Here is a 17470-nt window from a genome sequence, read left to right as displayed (position 1 = left end):
GTACAGCGTGTGTAGGCAACACCTGCTGCTGCAAGACGCTCTCCCGCATTTGCATTTTCGCACTTCCTAATTAACAGAGAGAGAGAGAGAGAGAGAGAGAGAGAGAGAGATAAAAATGGCTGCTAACTGTAAACGCACCACCATGTTGGAAGGAACTCGGGTGTGACTCGAGAGATGACTGCGTTCGTTCGGAGGTAGGGCCAGTGGTACTCAAAATGTTTCACTTAAGTAAATGTATCAATACGGCATTGTAGAACTACTCTGTTAACACCTTGAATGTCCAAGTCGGAGTTCTCCGTCCAAGTTCACGGTCACGGTCAAGTGCCCAACACGGAGATTGATAAACAAGACGGAGATTAATGATAACAAAACCGTTCACATCGCTCTAGAGCCTTGGAGCGCTTGTTGCCCGATCCGATGACGTGTCAAAAAGTGACACGTCATCGAAAATCTCCACTGCCTGTTTAGCTGACGAAAACGGAAATCTTAAAACGATCATAACTCCCGATCTAAATCATCCCGTCTAATTCTGAAAAAAAGATCCTGTGTTAGACGGCGTTCAGCGGTCCAGTCGCTAGTCGCGATAGATTTATTATTACCTCCCGTTGTTGTCGATAGACTCTAGAGTGGTGTGGCTACCAGCTTCCGGTGCGCAAAAGTGGTCCGTGCGCTACAAATGATGGGCACTCTGGGTGAAATGGATTAAATAGTTCCGGGCTTCTAAGGTGTTAACAAGTAAAAGTCCGGAATTCAAAATGTACTTGAGTAAACGTACAAAAGTATTGGCATCAAAATGTACTTAACACTTTCCCCTCGCGACACATACGCATGCACACAAGAAATATGACATAGTCATGTGTGAGGTGAAACAAACGCTGGCTCCGTTGTGCATCTTTCCTGCTCTCCAGTTTGCTCATAACATTAGGCGGTGATATCAGGGGCTCCTGGGCTGAGTCCGCTCCGCTGCGTGGTTGAGATGTCTGTGGTTGAGAGTGTGGTCTGGATCATTGCAGATTTGCAGACTTCCGACGTGCCTGTGTCATAGCCAATCATGACTAGGTCGCTACTACGCGATTGGCTGGCAGCGTTTAGTCAGCTCCCTTTGGCTTAGGCAGCGTTTAGGCGGCTCCCATTGGCTTAGGCAGCGTTTAGGCGGCTCCCATTGGCTTAGGCGGCATGGGGGCGACTCCCATTGATGACTAGGTCGCTATTAAACACTGGCCTGTTTCACCTGACCAAACAAGAAGTCACATATTGGCCATATTTGGCCAAACCAATATACAGTATCTATCAGTCTCGCACTAATTTTATCTTTGATGATGGATCATGGCAATGGATCTTTCTTTATGCAACACATGCGTTTGACATTGTATGACATTTGCGTTGCGTAAAGTCATCATTGCCAACAGTGAATCGCAAGTTCTGGGGCATCTTGTCTCATGTCATGTCATGTCATTTCATGTTAGGCGGGTTACATCCGTATCGACGGCAGTGTCCCGTCCTCTGAGAGAGTCCAGTTGGTCCACAAGTTCCAGACGGACCCCGACACGCGCGTGGCCATCCTCAGCATCATGGCAGCCGGACAGGTAATGATAATAACTTGCATCATAATATTAAAGGACCACTTCACCACTTTTCAACCTATCTTCATATAATAGGTCCTCACTAATAATCTTGAAAAAATGGCGCAATTTTTTTCTACTCGGTCTGTGTCTCATAGGAGGGCTGTGGGCAGTTTAGAAACCGTCTTCCAGTGACATCATCGATGGGGAATACAAGCTAATAAAAACTGCAGGCTTTCTAGTCCTGATAAGTTGCAATGCGAAAATGGAAGCCATCGTTCTCACGATAATGAAAATCGAAACATTTTTGTAAAAAAATCTTGTTTAAAAAATAGTCTGCCTCTTGGCCAGTTCCCACTTGTAAAATGTGTTTACTGGTTAAATAAAGGTTAAATAAAAAATAAATAACACAAAATATGCCAAGAACGTGGGACCTCGTTCTTCTCTCCACGACCTGCCTGAATCGGCCTCAGGTCTAAATGGGTTATACTCAGTCATGAGATTTCATTCTGTGTGTGTGTGTGTGTGCATGCGTGCGTGCGTGCGTGTGTGCGTGCGTGCCTGTGTGTGTGTGTGCGTGCGTGTTGTCCCCAGGGACTGACCTTCACGGCGGCCAGCCACGTGGTGTTTGCAGAGCTCTACTGGAACCCGGGCCAGGTGAAGCAGGCGGAGGACCGCGCCCACCGCATCGGGCAGACCTCGTCCGTGCACGTGCACTACCTGATCGCCAAGGGCACCTTCGACACGGTCATGTGGGGCATGCTCAATAGGAAGGTACCGTAGAACGCTGTTCCTCAAACGTTGTTCCATGTCAATAACCCAGTGGCCCCCTCCAAACATGATACATTTATTTGGCTGTGGACCCCCATCATCTCAACAAAGTTCATATGAGCTTGTATATCTGCTATTTTTTCAGTACAGGAACCCCTTTTGGTGTTTTAAGTATTATGTCATGCTTTAGCTATTGAAAATTTGAAAAAAAGTATGTCACTTTTTTATTAATTACATATCATGTGAAAGCACATAGCTTCAAATTGACATATTGGTTGTTCAGTTTTATCTGCCAGTTTTGGAGATGGCTTATAGAGTAATGTCTTTGTGAAAACAGCGAGTTGAGAAAGCAAGCTTGAACGGTTCACTTCTGTGGACCGAGTGGCGTGCTATGAACTTGTAGGTCTGCTATTTTTGAAAAATCGTTAAAATGTGCCTCAAATCTTTCAGAAAATTGTCATGATTTAGAAAACCTTTTTTTTTATTTCGACGTCAAGCCTAAATGGCTTAACTCATTTTGGATTAAAAAAACAAAAGTTTTTCTCCTCTACTGAGCAGTTAGTCTCGCCGCCATGACTGTCTCTGTATCGAGTATATCGAGTGGGCTAATAGAATATAACTTATACATGGATGTGGTCGTATTTAGTCTCCCTGCTCTTCTAATGTGACATTTAGATCGTGTCAAAGGCCATGTCTCACCTAGACACAGGATCTGACACCACCTCAAATAATGAGCACGTCTTCTCTTGTATATACGTCTAGATTATAACCCTTTAACCCATTTTGGGCGGGAACCCCTTTAGCTATTGAAAAATAGCAGATCTACAAGCTCATAGTGCGCCACCGAGTGGCGCGCTATGAGCTTGTAGATCGTCTATTTTTGAAAAATCGAACCACTGACATAGAAACATCGCTTTTTCAGAAAACTGTCAGGATGTAGAAGACATTTTTAGAATCTGATCTCAGGTCAAAATGGGTTAAATCTACCAAATCTAGAGGCCACTAAGTCATTTTCTCAGCAGCCACATTAACATGAAATAGAAGTGTAATATTACTATATTACAATGAATAATAATGAACCCATTTAGACCTGAGAACTGATTCTACAAATGTCTTACAGAAAAACCTATGTTTCTATATGTGGTTCTCAAACTATTTCATGTCAAGGACCCCCACAATTATATATGCAATTAGCCCTTCACTAAATCCCACCCCTAAAAGCGATTGTCCAATGCCAATCCAAATAGTTTAGCAACGGTTGCTATGCAGGTCAAGCTTTCTTCGCTGCTAACGTGCCTATTGGACAACGATGGGTTGGGGAGGGACTTAGCGAAGGGCTAATTGGCCGCCGACCCCCGTCTGAACATAATGTTGTTCCAGGGACTCCCCAGAAGCAAAGATTTCAGTTAAAAAACGTTCGCTCTCGGCCCAGGCGGTGGCGTAACCGTCTGGGCACCCGACTGGTAATCCAGTCGCAGTGTGCCGCGGGTTCGACTCCCGAGCCCGACACGGCCTTTACTGCATGTCTTCCCCCATCTCTCTCCCGTTTCCTGTCAGCCTACTGTCTGTCCCTTCAAAAACCAATAAAAGGCGTAAGCCGCAAAAAAATATCTTAAAAAAAAAAAACGTTCGCTCTGAAAGAATATATAATCAAAGATTTGCGCAACATTTTCACGATTTTTCAAAAATAGCAGATCTACAAGCTCGTAGCGCGGCACCCGGTGCCACACTATGAGCTTGTAGATCTGCTATTTTTCAAAATCTAAAGTATAACGTAATGCTTAAAAACACCAAAGCAGGGTTCCCGTCCTGAACGGGGTGAAGCTCTGTTCCATTAAGGTCAAACAGAGTCAGGGTTCTGCTGTTGTGCATGTTGGCTCATTCAAAGGGCTCTGCCTCACTAAATGGAGCCCTAATGATTAGTATCGCTGGCTGGCCACACTTGTGAAGGAAGCATCATTAAACCGCTGCTGTATTTCATGCCAGTATGGCTGCCATGATTAAAAGAGTCCACGAGGAGGTGTGAAGCCGAGAACAGAGCAATATGATCAAGCTCACTTTAACCCTGTAAGTCCCAACGATGCTTTTTGGTAACATTTTTATGTTAATTAATTACTTAACCCATTTAGGCCTGACCTCAAAATGTTCTAAATCCTCCAGTTTTCCATCCAAATATTTTCACGATTTTTCAAAAATAGCAGACCTACCAGCTCGTAGCGCGCCACTCGGTGGCGCGCTATGAGCTTGTAGATCTGCTATTTTTCAATAGCTAAATTATAACAATGTTTAAAACACCAAAAGGGGTTCCCGCCCAAAATGGGTTAATGCTTCCACCATCTGCCTCTAGGAAACGGTTTATAACTCTATGCTTCCTCCCTCTGCCTCTAGGAAACGGTTTATAACTCTATGCTTCCTCCCCCTGCCTCTAGGAAACGGTTTATAACTCTATGCTTCCTCCCTCTGCCTCTAGGAAACGGTTTATAACTCTATGCTTCCTCCCTCTGCCTCTAGGAAACGGTTTATAACTCTATGCTTCCTCTGCCTCTAGGAAACGGTTTATAACTCTATGCTTCCTCCCTCTCTGCCTCTAGGAAACGGTTTATAACTCTATGCTTCCTCCCTCTGCCTCTAGGAAACGGTTTATAACTGCTTCCTCCCTCTGCCTCTAGGAAACGGTTTATAACTCTATGCTTCCTCCCTCTGCCTCTAGGAAACGGTTTATAACTCTATGCTTCCTCTGCCTCTAGGAAACGGTTTATAACTCTATGCTTCCTCCCCCTGCCTCTAGGAAACGGTTTATAACTCTATGCTTCCTCTCTCTGCCTCTAGGAAACGGTTTATAACTCTATGCTTCCTCCCCTCTGCCTCTAGGAAACGGTTTATAACTCTATGCTTCCTCCCTCTGCCTCTAGGAAACGGTTTATAACTCTATGCTTCCTCCCTCTGCCTCTAGGAAACGGTTTATAACTCTATGCTTCCTCCCTCTGCCTCTAGGAAACGGTTTATAACTCTATGCTTCCTCCCCTCTGCCTCTAGGAAACGGTTTATAACTCTATGCTTCCACCCTCTGCCTCTAGGAAACGGTTTATAACTCTATGCTTCCTCCCCTCTGCCTCTAGAAAACGGTTTATAACTCTATGCTTCCACCCTCTGCCTCTAGGAAACGGTTTATAACTCTATGCTTCCTCTCTCTGCCTCTAGGAAACGGTTTATAACTCTATGCTTCCTCCCTCTGCCTCTAGGAAACGGTTTATAACTCTATGCTTCCTCCCTCTGCCTCTAGGAAACGGTTTATAACTCTATGCTTCCTCCCTCTGCCTCTAGGAAACGGTTTATAACTCTATGCTTCCTCCCTCTGCCTCTAGGAAACGGTTTATAACTCTATGCTTCCTCCCTCTGCCTCTAGGAAACGGTTTATAACTCTATGCTTCCTCCCTCTGCCTCTAGGAAACGGTGACGGGCAGCACTCTGAACGGTAGGAAGGAGTACCTGCAGGCGGAGGAGGGGGACAAGGACAAGTGGGACTTCCTCAACTTCTCCGCGGGGTGGAAGCCCAGCGAGACGCCGCTGCTGCCGCCGCCCGAGAAAGTAGTGCACGACAAGAACAGCGTGTTCTTCTCTCACGTGAGCAACCCGAGTTAAATGAATACTTTTGTAGATAGAAGGAAAGAGAGCTCTGCGAACTGTGTGATAGCTGTTCCGCCTAAGATGAAACATTTCAGTATCTTAACCCATTTAGACCTAAGTTCGATGCTATACAATTGTCTTCTAAATCATGACAGTTTTCAGAAAAACCTATGTTTCTATGTCAGTGGGAGGGAGAGAGAGAGAGAGAGAGAGGGAGGGGGAGAGAGAGAGGGAGTGGGAGAGAGAGGGGGGGGAGAGAGAGAGGGGGGGAGAGGGAGAGAGGGGGAGAGGGAGAGAGAGAGAGAGAGGGGGGGGAGAGAGAGAGAGGGGGGGGAGAGAGAGAGAGAGAGAGAGAGAGAGAGAGGAGGAGGAGGAGGAGGAGGAGAGAGAGAGAGCACCTGCCTGGGGTACAGAAGTCCGTGGGACAACCGGGGAATGCTGTTCCCCAGGCAGGCTCTATTTCTCTCTCTCTACAATTCCAAGCCTGGCCAGCAATGTGTCCAATATCACCAGCAATGTGTCCAATATCGCCAGAAATGTGTCCAATATGGCCGGTCGAAGTGTCCATGAGCATGACACCTTTTGTGCAAAACGGGCCCCTCTCGCAAACTTTAATTAAAAATCTATTCTTAGCCAATTGAATCTGAAAGAGCTGACTGGTACATATTGATCACGTGATGACTATTATTGATCACGGGAGAATATGGGCAAAACACAATTTATGTCTTGACAATCATTTTCATGAGTTGGCGTTTTTGGCTGCAATAAAGGCTGCAATAATAAAGAGGCTTGCCGTCATGTGACGTGTATAATCTCCGCAACCTCTCCGCAGTTTGAGAAAGACAAGCAGCACGACATCCGCAACTTCTTCTCTCCCGGCGCCTCCAAGGAGAGGAAGAGGAAGAGGACGGAAGACGCAGAGGACACGGACGACCAAGAGGACGTCGTCGTCCTCTCCGGGGGGACAACTCCTCCGAGAAGGAGGGACCAAGAGGAGGAGAGGCCAGCGGAGGACGACTTAGCGGTGGGCGATGTGGAAAAATATAATATCGCGATATTTCTTTCAAGCAGTATCACGATCCACAATGTTACCACGATTCTTTTTTCAACTGACTTAAAGGACCACTTCACCACTTTTCAACCTATCTTCATATAATAGGTCCTCACTAATAATCATGAAAAAATGGCACAATTTTGTTCTACTCAGTCTGTGTCTCATAGGAGAACTGTGGGCAGTTCAGAAACCGTCTTCCAGTGACATCATCATTAGGCAGATTTTTTTTAAACAATATTTTTTTACAAAAATATTTAATTGTTGTTATTGTGAGAACGATGGCTTCCATGTCCGCATTGCAACTTTTCAGGAATAGAAAGCCTGCAGTTTCTATTAGCTTGTATTCCCCATCGATGATGTCACTGGAAGACGGTTTCTGAACTGCCCACAGCCCTCCTATGAGACACAGACCGAGTAGAAAAAAACTGCACAATTTTTTCATGATTATTAGTGAGGACCTATTATATGAAGATAGGTTGAAAAGTGGTGAAGTGGTCCTTTAATAATACAACCACCTACAGTACAAGGGGGACAAAAAGAAAAAGGGCCGTCGTCCTTTATACATACATGGGCAACTGGCGGCCCGGGGGCCACATGCGTCCTCCACCATCACTTAATGAGGCCCTCGGGTTGATTTGCAAACATGACCCGCTTTAATTACTTCAGTCTAAATTAGGATGAGTACTATCCAATGCATTTTGTATTTAGTTCATAAAGTTAACGTAACTATAATTAAAGGCATTTGAAATTAAAGAAAACTTTTACTTTTCAGGATTCCAATTAAAAAATAGCAAAAAAAGTATTCAGGATTTAAATTCAAATAGCAAAAAATAGCTGATCTACAAGCTCAAACACGTCGCAGTGCGACGTGTTTTGAGCTTGTAGATCGGCTTGGACGAAAATAGAGCCCATTGTATGACATCTATTTATCACCGCCGATATATTTATCACCGCATTGCCCCACCCCTAGGATGACTGTGACTCCGGAAACTCCACCCCGCCTTCAGACCCGGACTTCTCCCCCCAGGCGAAGAGGCTGCGGACCCCCCAGGGTCGGCCCACGTCCGGATTCGAGGGGAAGACCACCCCGGTCTCCAGATTGGAGGGGAAGCGGCGGGCGTCGGGGCGGGGCGGCGTCCCGGACAGGCCCGGCCCGCCACCCGCTGGGGGTACGTGGGACTGCGGGGCCTGCACCTACTCCAACAGCGTCCTCCTGCCGTACTGCGAGATGTGCGAGTCTCCGCGATCTGCTGCTGCTTCCGGTGAGTGTGTGAGGTGGTCGGCTCAGAGCCCAGGAGCTGTATATACCTCTTCTCTTCCAGTGAGTGTGTGAGGTGGTCGGCCCAGCGCATCTCCAGCCGTTAGGTGTGAACGGTTTTGCCGACGTGCGAATGGGGGACAATTTAAAACAAAGGCGGCTTGCTGTAGTTTGCGACCAACAGCCATGGTGGACTGACGCTCATGGTAACGTGGGTGGAACGGGTGGGAAAGTTTGGTTACAATTTAAAAGACAAGAGGGGAGCTAAATACAATAATGTAGCACAGTTGTTAACTTCATTAGTAGGCTACATGCACGAAAGGGAACATTTCGACAATGCATAGGCATCTATCAATATGTATTAAACCATCAAAAGCCATCATTCATAATCCAATTCCGTTTGGGAAACTCAAAACTCCCTGCCAAAGTTATAATAATAATTCGACTTCTCAGTCTACAAGCTGGTGCAAGCGGTGCAACCAGATGCAGTGTGAGCTTGTATATTGGCTATTTCCGGTGCGTGACACCGTCGTACGAAGACGTATACATTACGCTTTTAAAGTGACGGTACACAATTGACTCTGAAAACTACTGTATTTCAAGACCCTATTAAAATGTAGTGCAAGCCTGCAAGGGATGTTTTGGTTGGTTAAAATAAAAAGAAGACTATAGGTGTGTGCGCGTGTGTGCGTGCGTGTCTATATTATGTTAGTGTCCAGGGATATGGAGTCTTTTATTAATTTTTTTGCCAGTGTGCAATGTTTGTTTTTCCCCTTTGATTTCCAGTTGATGAGGATAGTTTCCTTGGCGACAGTTAGGGCCGCGAGGAGGAGTAGTCTATTGTGTTCCATTTGATCCATGTTTGATATATCACCCAGTAAGCATATCCACGGAGTTAGCAGGATCGTGGCAGCCCAGGAAACTTTAGACCTAAGGCCGATTAACCCATTTTGGGCGGGTGTTAGCATTATGTTATGCTTTAGCTATTGAAAAATAGCAGATCTACAAGCTCATAGCGTGCCACCGAGTGGCGCGCTACGAGCTTGTAGGTCTGCTATTTTTGAAAAATCGAAGAACGACTGACATAGAAACATAGCTTTTTCAGAAAACTGTCAGGATGTAGAAGACATTTTTAGAATCTGATCTCAGGTCAAAATGGTTTTTTTTTCAGTTTTGGCAGTTTTCTGAAAAACCTATGTTTCTATGTCAGTGGTGCTCAACCTGTTTCATGTCAAGGACCCCCAGAATGATCTGTATTTGGCAGCAGACCCCCATCCGAAAATATGTCGTTCCAGGGCCTTCCCCAGAAGCAAAGATTTTAGTTTAAAACATTCGCTCTGAAAGAATACATATTGAAAGATTTGCGCCACATTGTTTACGTTTTTTTCTAAAATTGCAGATCTACAAGTTTGTAGCGCGGCACCGAGTGCCTATGAGCTTGTAAATCTGCTATTTTTCAATCGCATAATGCTTAACCCATTTTGGGCGGGAACCCCTTTTGGTGTTAGCATTATGTTATGCTTTAGCTATTGAAAAATAGCAGATCTACAAGCTCATAGCGCGCCACCGAGTGGCGCGCTACGAGCTTGTAGGTCTGCTATTTTTGAAAAATCGACAAACGACTGACATAGAAACATAGCTTTTTCAGAAAACTGTCAGGATGTAGAAGACATTTTTAGAATCTGATCTCAGGTCAGAATGGGTTAAAACACCAAAGGGGTTCCTGTCCTGAATGGCTTATTTTCCAAAACTGTGCTACAGTGCACAGTCCCAAGTGGTGTGCCGTGAAATCGCTCGGATCAAACAAAATGCTTCACGTGCAATTTATCTTGTGCAATAATACAAAAAGTTATAAAATGTAAACAATTAGCATGGCTAGAAGACTTAGAACGTCAAGTGGCTTGTGTGCATTGCATGCAACGTGCACTCGTTCTCGCTCTTTCTCTCCGCGTGCACGCACACACGCACACACGCATACACACAATGTATTTGGCGTAGACTTTTAGAACAATGCACTGGTTGCCAAAAACAACAAAATGGAATCAATTGAGAGAGAGAAAAGACAATGCAGCCGTTGGTTTGTGATGGGAATAGAAACGCCCTGGGCTACCGCTCGCTCCCTCCCTCCGTCTTCTCTTCGTGCCCATCAATATCCGTCGGTTGGCATTTCTGCTTTGCATTATGCTTCCGAACAACGGTGCAGATTTCACCAGCTGGAGATGTGTGATAATGACAGAGTGCAAGCTCGTCGTTCGTTCGTACCCACAGTCTGAAATAGCTCCGCTCGCCCCACAACATCGTCTCTCTCTCTCTCTCTCTCGCTCCAGATGACAAGGACGCTGCATAATTCTCACCTGTCAAGCAGAGAGAGACGGAGAGAGAAAGAGAGTGTGTGTGTGTGTGTGTGTGTGTGTGTGTGTGTGTGTGTGTGTGTGTGTGTGTGTGTGTGTGTGTGTGTGTGTGTGTGTGTGTGTGTGTGTGTGTGTGTGTGTGTGTGTGTGTGTGTGTGTGTGTGTGTGTGTGTGTGTGTGTGTGTGTGTGTGTGTCTAGGTGGGGGTGTGGGTTGCTCTATCTTTCCATTGTTCAACAATGTCTCAGACAAAGTTTCAAGGAAAGTGGCATTCACTCCAGATGTCGTTGCTGTGGGGACAATCCATGCAGTAGACGTACATCCCATTTTGATATCCCCTCCCCCATTTTTTTGCGCTGCATTGGTGGGGATTTGATTTATTCCCGTCTTCTGGTCAGACCGAATTAATCCATTTTGACCTGAGATCAGATTCAAAAAATGTCTTCTAAATCCTGACAGTTTTCTGAAAAAGCTATGTTTCTATGTCAGTCGTTCTTTTTTTCAAAAATAGCAGACCTACAAGCTCGTAGCGCGCCACTCGGTGGCGCGCTATGAGCTTGTAGATCTGCTATTTTTCAATAGCTAAAGCATAACATAATGCTAACACCAAAAGGGGTTCCCTCCCAAAATGGGTTAAACACATGTATTTACTTTTGGGAAATGTCGACCGTCTGATACGTTTGATAATATCACTTTTCTTTTTCATAGCAAAAGTAGCAGCTCACAAACTCACAAGCTTGTTTTGCACTGAATTCAACAGAGGTTAAGGAAATGTTGCCCCTGGCTGTCACCCAAAAGTCTTCTTTTATTGGTTTATTCATGCGTTTCTCCCAGCAGGGCTGTGGGTTGAGTTGAACAGAGATCTTAAAAGATGAGCCAAAACAATACTCCTCATGTCAAGACCAAGTAGAAGGAAGCATGGGGTCAGTCCGTTGCTCTCCCCAGGTTGGCAGAGGGAGTGTGAAACTGGGTGAAAAAATGGGTTGCAAAATCGTGGGATAAATATTTTAAGAAGCAAATGAAAGAAAAGCATGCTATTTGATAGTGTCACGTGTCATTTAGATATACGCTATAGGCTTTATGACTTTTTCACAATACATTGAAGGCCAAGTACTGATCTAACTTCTTTTTCACAAAGTGCCTCCAGGGGCTTAAATTGATAACATAATCAGGAGTTAAGACAAATCTTACAAGTCTCGTTCAAATCTCTCGTGAGCAAGAATAGAACAGAACAGTCTGCGTGTGCACTATTTATTCTGGAATCTCTTGTGAGTAAGGATAACAGAACAGTCTATTTATTCAGCATGAAGTACACTTTACAACATTCTAATCAGTCTAATCTAGCATGTGCAAGTGCAGGTGGCGAAAGCAGGCAGCTTCTATGTAGTCCATGGGTGCTTTTATACCATTCCTATCAAGCAGGCAGCTTCTATGTAGTCCATGGGTGCTTTTATACCATTCCTATCAAGCAGGCAGCTTCTATGTAGTCCAAGGGTGCTTTTATACCATTCCTATCAAGCAGGCAGCTTCTATGTAGTCCATGGGTGCTTTTATACCATTCCTATCAAGCAGGCAGCTTCTATGTAGTCCATGGGTGCTTTTATACCATTCCTATCAAGCAGGCAGCTTCTATGTAGTCCATGGGTGCTTTTATACCATTCCTATCAAGCAGGCAGCTTCTATGTAGTCCATGGGTGCTTTTATACCATTCCTATCAAGCAGGCAGCTTCTATGTAGTCCATGGGTGCTTTTATACCATTCCTGTCAAGCAGGCAGCTTCTATGTAGTCCATGGGTGCTTTTATACCATTCCTATCAAGCAGGCAGCTTCTATGTAGTCCATGGGTGCTTTTATACCATTCCTATCAAGCAGGCAGGTTCTATGTAGTCCATGGGTGCTTTTATACCATTCCTATCAAGCAGGCAGCTTCTATGTAGTCCATGGGTGCTTTTATACCATTCCTATCAAGCAGGCAGCTTCTATGTAGTCCATGGGTGCTTTTATACTATTCCTATCAAGCAGGCAGCTTCTATGTAGTCCATGGGTGCTTTTATACTATTCCTATCAAGCAGGCAGCTTCTATGTAGTCCATGGGTGCTTTTATACCATTCCTATCAAGCAGGCAGCTTCTATGTAGTCCATGGGTGCTTTTATACTATTCCTATCAAGCAGGCAGCTTCTATGTAGTCCATGGGTGCTTTTATACCATCCCTATCAAGCAGGCAGCTTCTATGTAGTCCATGGGTGCTTTTATACAATCCTATCCCTAAGCAGGCAGACTCAAATCTATTCTATCGCCTGGCTAACAAAACCATGTCACATCGAACATGCTCATAGACAAGAGCTCTGTCTGTAAGGGAGCAAACTGCGGTACTGCACCATGCCTGCCTATGAGGCAAATAATTACCTTATGCACTGAATCAAGTTCAACGTGGATAAGGCGAGCATGCTGCGAGATCTTCATTTCAACACGATTTCCTTTTCCTGGAACAAAAAGCTGTGTTCAAACTCCCACACTTAGAGCTCGTGTAAATTAGATAACGACTTCGGTTCAGGACCTAACTTATTTTCTTTTAAATAAAAATAAAATAAAAATCTGATGCCCTGATAGGGTGGGCAACTTTGACGATGGAGAGGGCCACTATATTTCCACACTCACTCCAGAGGGCCACATGGCATGTACAAAAATAGCCGATCCACAAGCTCAAAACGTGTCGCACTGCAGGCTGCATTTACCCATTTAAGCCTGACGTCGAAATAAAAAAAAAGTCTTCTGAAAGAATATATATTCAAAGATTTGTGCCGCATTTTCACAATGTTTCAAAAATAGACCACCGAGTGGCGCGCTATGAGCTTGTAGATCTGCTATTTTTCAATAGCTAAAGTAACATAATGCTTAGGGTTCCCGTCCAGAATGGCCTAAGTGATGGTGGGGGCCGCCGGTTGCCCATGTATGCCCTGATGGATATGTCATTAGACTAAATCTCTGCTATGAAAAAAAAAAAGAATTGCCATAGTGAAGCCAGGCAAACCGAATTGAATGAGTTCATAGTTAAATAATAGCTTAGTAACTGCCTTCTGTGTTATATTTGTGACTATATTTAACCGATTCCATGCCACCGTTGACTCCAGCACTGTGGTCGGCAGTGCCAACAGAACGCACGAAAAAGGCAGCGAAGAAGACCCCGTGAATCGGCCCCGTGGACCGGAAGCAGTAATCGTCCATTTTCGAGTCACCTAACTGGGAGGTCGCGATATATTTTTTATTGAGCTCCTAACGTCGTCCTTCACCTCATATCACCTCATCTGAGCCTAAATTACTTTGAAAAAATACTGTTAAGATCGTGCGTGGATGTATGTGCACAGAGTATTGGGATTTCAATGATGTCATAACGTTGCCGTGTTCATTTCTCGTGTTCTCGTGATTGGCACAGGGGTGCTTAAAGGAGAATTCCATGCTAGAAGGCTTTCTTACCTTTCTTACCTTTCATTGTAGTCGTTACGTCCCCACCAAAGAGGTCCAGGTGTTTTTTTGTGCAAAAACTCCTTATTGGCTATTTCCCCTAACATAAGCCCGCAATGAATTGCGTTGAATTGAATGAAAATTGAATGGGGCTATGGGGTGTTGTGCTAAATCGCTTATTTCCATCGAAATAAGTAGTAAAGTGTGCCGCTTGGGATATTATTTACATTATGAAGAGAGGATATACAGTATACAAAAAAATAATAATTTTGAGCGATGGAAATAAGCGAATTAGCACAACACCCCATAGCCCCATTCAATGCAATTCATTTAGGGCTTATGGTAGCCTTGGTAGGGGAAATAGCCAATAAGGAGCTTTTGCACAAAATAACACCTGGACCTCTTTGGTGGGGACGTAACAACTACAAAGAAAGGTAAGAAAGCCTTCTAGTATGGAATTCTCCTTTAACCCATTTAGACCCGAGAATAGATTCTACAAATGTCTTCTACATCCTGACAGTTTTCTGTCAGTGGTTCTCAAACTATTTCATGTCAAGGACCCCCCAAAAATATATGTATATATCCGATCCCCATCTGAAAATATATATATATTTTTGTTAAAAACGTTCCCTCAAAGAATATATATTCAAAGATTTGCACCACATTTTCAAGATTTTTCAAAAAATAGCAGACCTACAAGCTCATAGCGCGTCACTCGGTGCCGCGCTACGAGCTTGTAGATCTGCTATTTTTCAATAGCCAAAGTATAACACAATGCTTAAAACACCAAAAGGGGTTCCCGTCATGGGTTAATACCTGAACTCGAGATTTCTCGAGTATGGATTGTGTTAAAAACCGTGTCAAGTCGGCCATTGTGGGCCTGGGCCATGGCTCAGTGGTCCAGGCACCTTGGCTGGTTCGACTCCCGATCCCGACGGCCTTCACTGCATGTCTTCCCCCATCTCTCTCCCCATTTCCTGTCAGCCTACTCTCTGTCCCTCCATAAAAATATATACAATAAAAAAAAACATTAAAAAAAGTCGGCCATTGTGCACTACACATGTTTGGTGAAATGATTACTTCCAATCCATATCACTGGCACAATAAAAAAATTATGGAAAGAGCAGATTTGTACAGTCACTGTAAACAGAGACGCGGTCCCAATCTCGGCACGACAACTACCGTAGTTGGATCACACAAGTCTCTGCAAACAAACAAACACCTTTTTGTTTCAGTTTTTCTGAGCAAAAACTCCACTTCATGTCCCGCTCAGCCGCAGCGAGGTAACATTTTGATAAGTATTCAGCGTGCAAACGCTTCCCTTTCCTGACACGGACCTCGCTGTGTGTTCACAGCAGCCGGCTGTGTCACCTCGCTAGACGCCGGATTTAACAACCCGCTAAACCTTGTGATGTGAACGGCACGCCTCTCGTGCGAGAATAACAACTGCATTTTCGGAGACGTCTCGCGCTGCGGCGGCGGCGGCGGGCACAATTCACACCTCCTTTCATGAAATGAAATATGCGCTTTTAACCAGGGCAGAATCACGTCTATAATAGTTGCACTGTGTTGTATGAGAGTGTGTGTTATAGGTGTTCTCACCTCAGAGCCACAGTATGAGATGGAGGCACTTCTTCATTCAGGCTACTTGCCGTAAGCACTTGCACTCGACGACCTCACAGGCGTATGCAAAAGGCTAAACTTATGTCATTTAGACATGTAGACATTATTTAGACATGTAGCACTCTATTGTGTATACTCATAGTTACATTGTACAGATATTCAATTGTTAGACAGATGTTATAGGTTCTTAGATTGCTTATGATCCTTTTGATACATTTGATGTATTACCGCGTGTTGTTCTTGCTTAATACTGTAAATCGCTCTGGATTGAGAGCGTCTGCTAAATGCCTAAATTGTAATTCAAGTACCAAGGCATACTGTATGTTCAGGAAGGAAAATGCAAGATGTATTTACTGTTGTTCTCTTTCACGCTTGTATCTTGATGATGTGTCCTAGTGATGCTTTTAAAGTAATAGGCTTGAACGGCCTATTACTGAACGCCGGTATGGATTCATGTTCAGTATCATTCATTATTATATAGCCCGTTGTACATTCAGTGTTCTGTGCACAGGTGCGAATGTATTGAGATGTATGAGGTGATGAAGGTGTCGGCAGACAGATAAGAGTTTGTGTTCACTTTGCGTGTATGAAGCCAAGCTGACCGCACATCATTTTTTCCCCGAAACATTAGCAAAACAGCTACAAGGCTTATATTAACCAAGCCCCCCCTCCAGCCTCCAAGTACAGAGAGCCACACTGATGAAGCAGAGAGAGACGTCTCGGAAAGGAGTTTTCGCCCCATTAACCCATTTTGGGCGGGAACCCCTTTTGGTGTTTTAAACATTATGTTATAATTTAGCTATTGAAAAATAGCAGATCTACAAGCTCATAGCGCGCCACCGAGTGGCGCGCTATGAACTTGTAGGTCTGCTATTTTTGAAAAATCGTTAAAATGTGCCTCAAATCTTTCAGAAAATTGTCATGATTTAGAAAACATTTTTTTTTAATTTCGACGTCAGGCCTGAATGGGTTAACGTCTTTCTCTGTGGGGGGTGGGGGGGGGGGAATGGCTCGGCGGAGATTGAGCCGTCGGTCGCCGACGGTCCCCCTCGGCTTGTTAGCAAAAGGAGGAGGACGGCAGAAGGGGCCACGAGTCAGGAGACTCCCCGTGACATTTTGAAGGAACCGACGAGAGGCTGGCCTTTTGAAGAAACGAGCCACGGAGAGAGGCAGGATCACTAATTAGCCCCGCGCGTCCCCGTCTGTCACAAGTCGCCCGTCTTGTTACGTACGCGGTGCACACGCGCTCAACAAATAATTCAAAGGATATTATTATGTCTTATGTCGGCACGTTAGGTAATATAGGTGTAGCTGGACTGATGAATTCCTTTTTTTTCGTGGATTTGGTGCAATCAGTGCTTCTTCATTTCACAGGACTTGAATAATATTATGTGCTAAGAGAAGTCCCGTGATCACAGTGACGATTTGATTTGCTATGCTTGTCTTGTTTTACTGTTGACTGTTTTGGCTAAAATGATGATGTGTGGATGACATGAAGTGGCATACCATGAAGCTGAATCAGAAATATAAGATGTGAGCGGGCGCACGCTGGCACGGTCCCCCAAGTAGCAATGTCTCCAAAAAATATTACTTTGGAGTCTGCACTATGAAGGGCATCGGGATTAATCCATTTTGGGCGGGAACCCCTTTTGGTGTTCGCATTATGTTATGCTTTAGCTATTGAAAAATAGCAGATCTACAAGCTCATAGCGCGCCACCAAGTGGCGTGCTATGAGCTTGTAGGTCTGCTATTTTTGAAAAA

The 17470-nt window shown here is 44.6% G+C and overlaps 1 protein-coding gene across 9 annotated transcripts in view; it reads left to right on the top strand.

The window, feature by feature from the left end:
* zranb3 (zinc finger, RAN-binding domain containing 3) overlaps positions 1–17470 on the top strand; it is a 137754-nt gene that overhangs the window by 56752 nt on the left and 63532 nt on the right. For all 9 annotated transcript variants that reach the window (XR_013789193.1, XR_013789194.1, XR_013789195.1 and 6 more), the window contains 5 exons: positions 1467–1586; positions 2157–2336; positions 5781–5957; positions 6793–6984; positions 7985–8276. Coding sequence is in view for 6 of the 9 variants with exons in the window: in XM_079495722.1 (XP_079351848.1) it covers positions 1467–1586; positions 2157–2336; positions 5781–5957; positions 6793–6984; positions 7985–8276 (961 nt within the window). In the remaining 3 variants the exon portion in view is untranslated. The remainder of the gene's footprint in view (positions 1–1466; positions 1587–2156; positions 2337–5780; positions 5958–6792; positions 6985–7984; positions 8277–17470) is intronic.

The sequence above is a fragment of the Electrona antarctica genome, assembly GCF_951216825.1.
Source record: "Electrona antarctica genome assembly, chromosome: 24".
Classification (NCBI taxonomy): Eukaryota; Metazoa; Chordata; class Actinopteri; order Myctophiformes; family Myctophidae; genus Electrona; species Electrona antarctica.
This window is presented reverse-complemented; position numbering and strand designations above follow the sequence as displayed.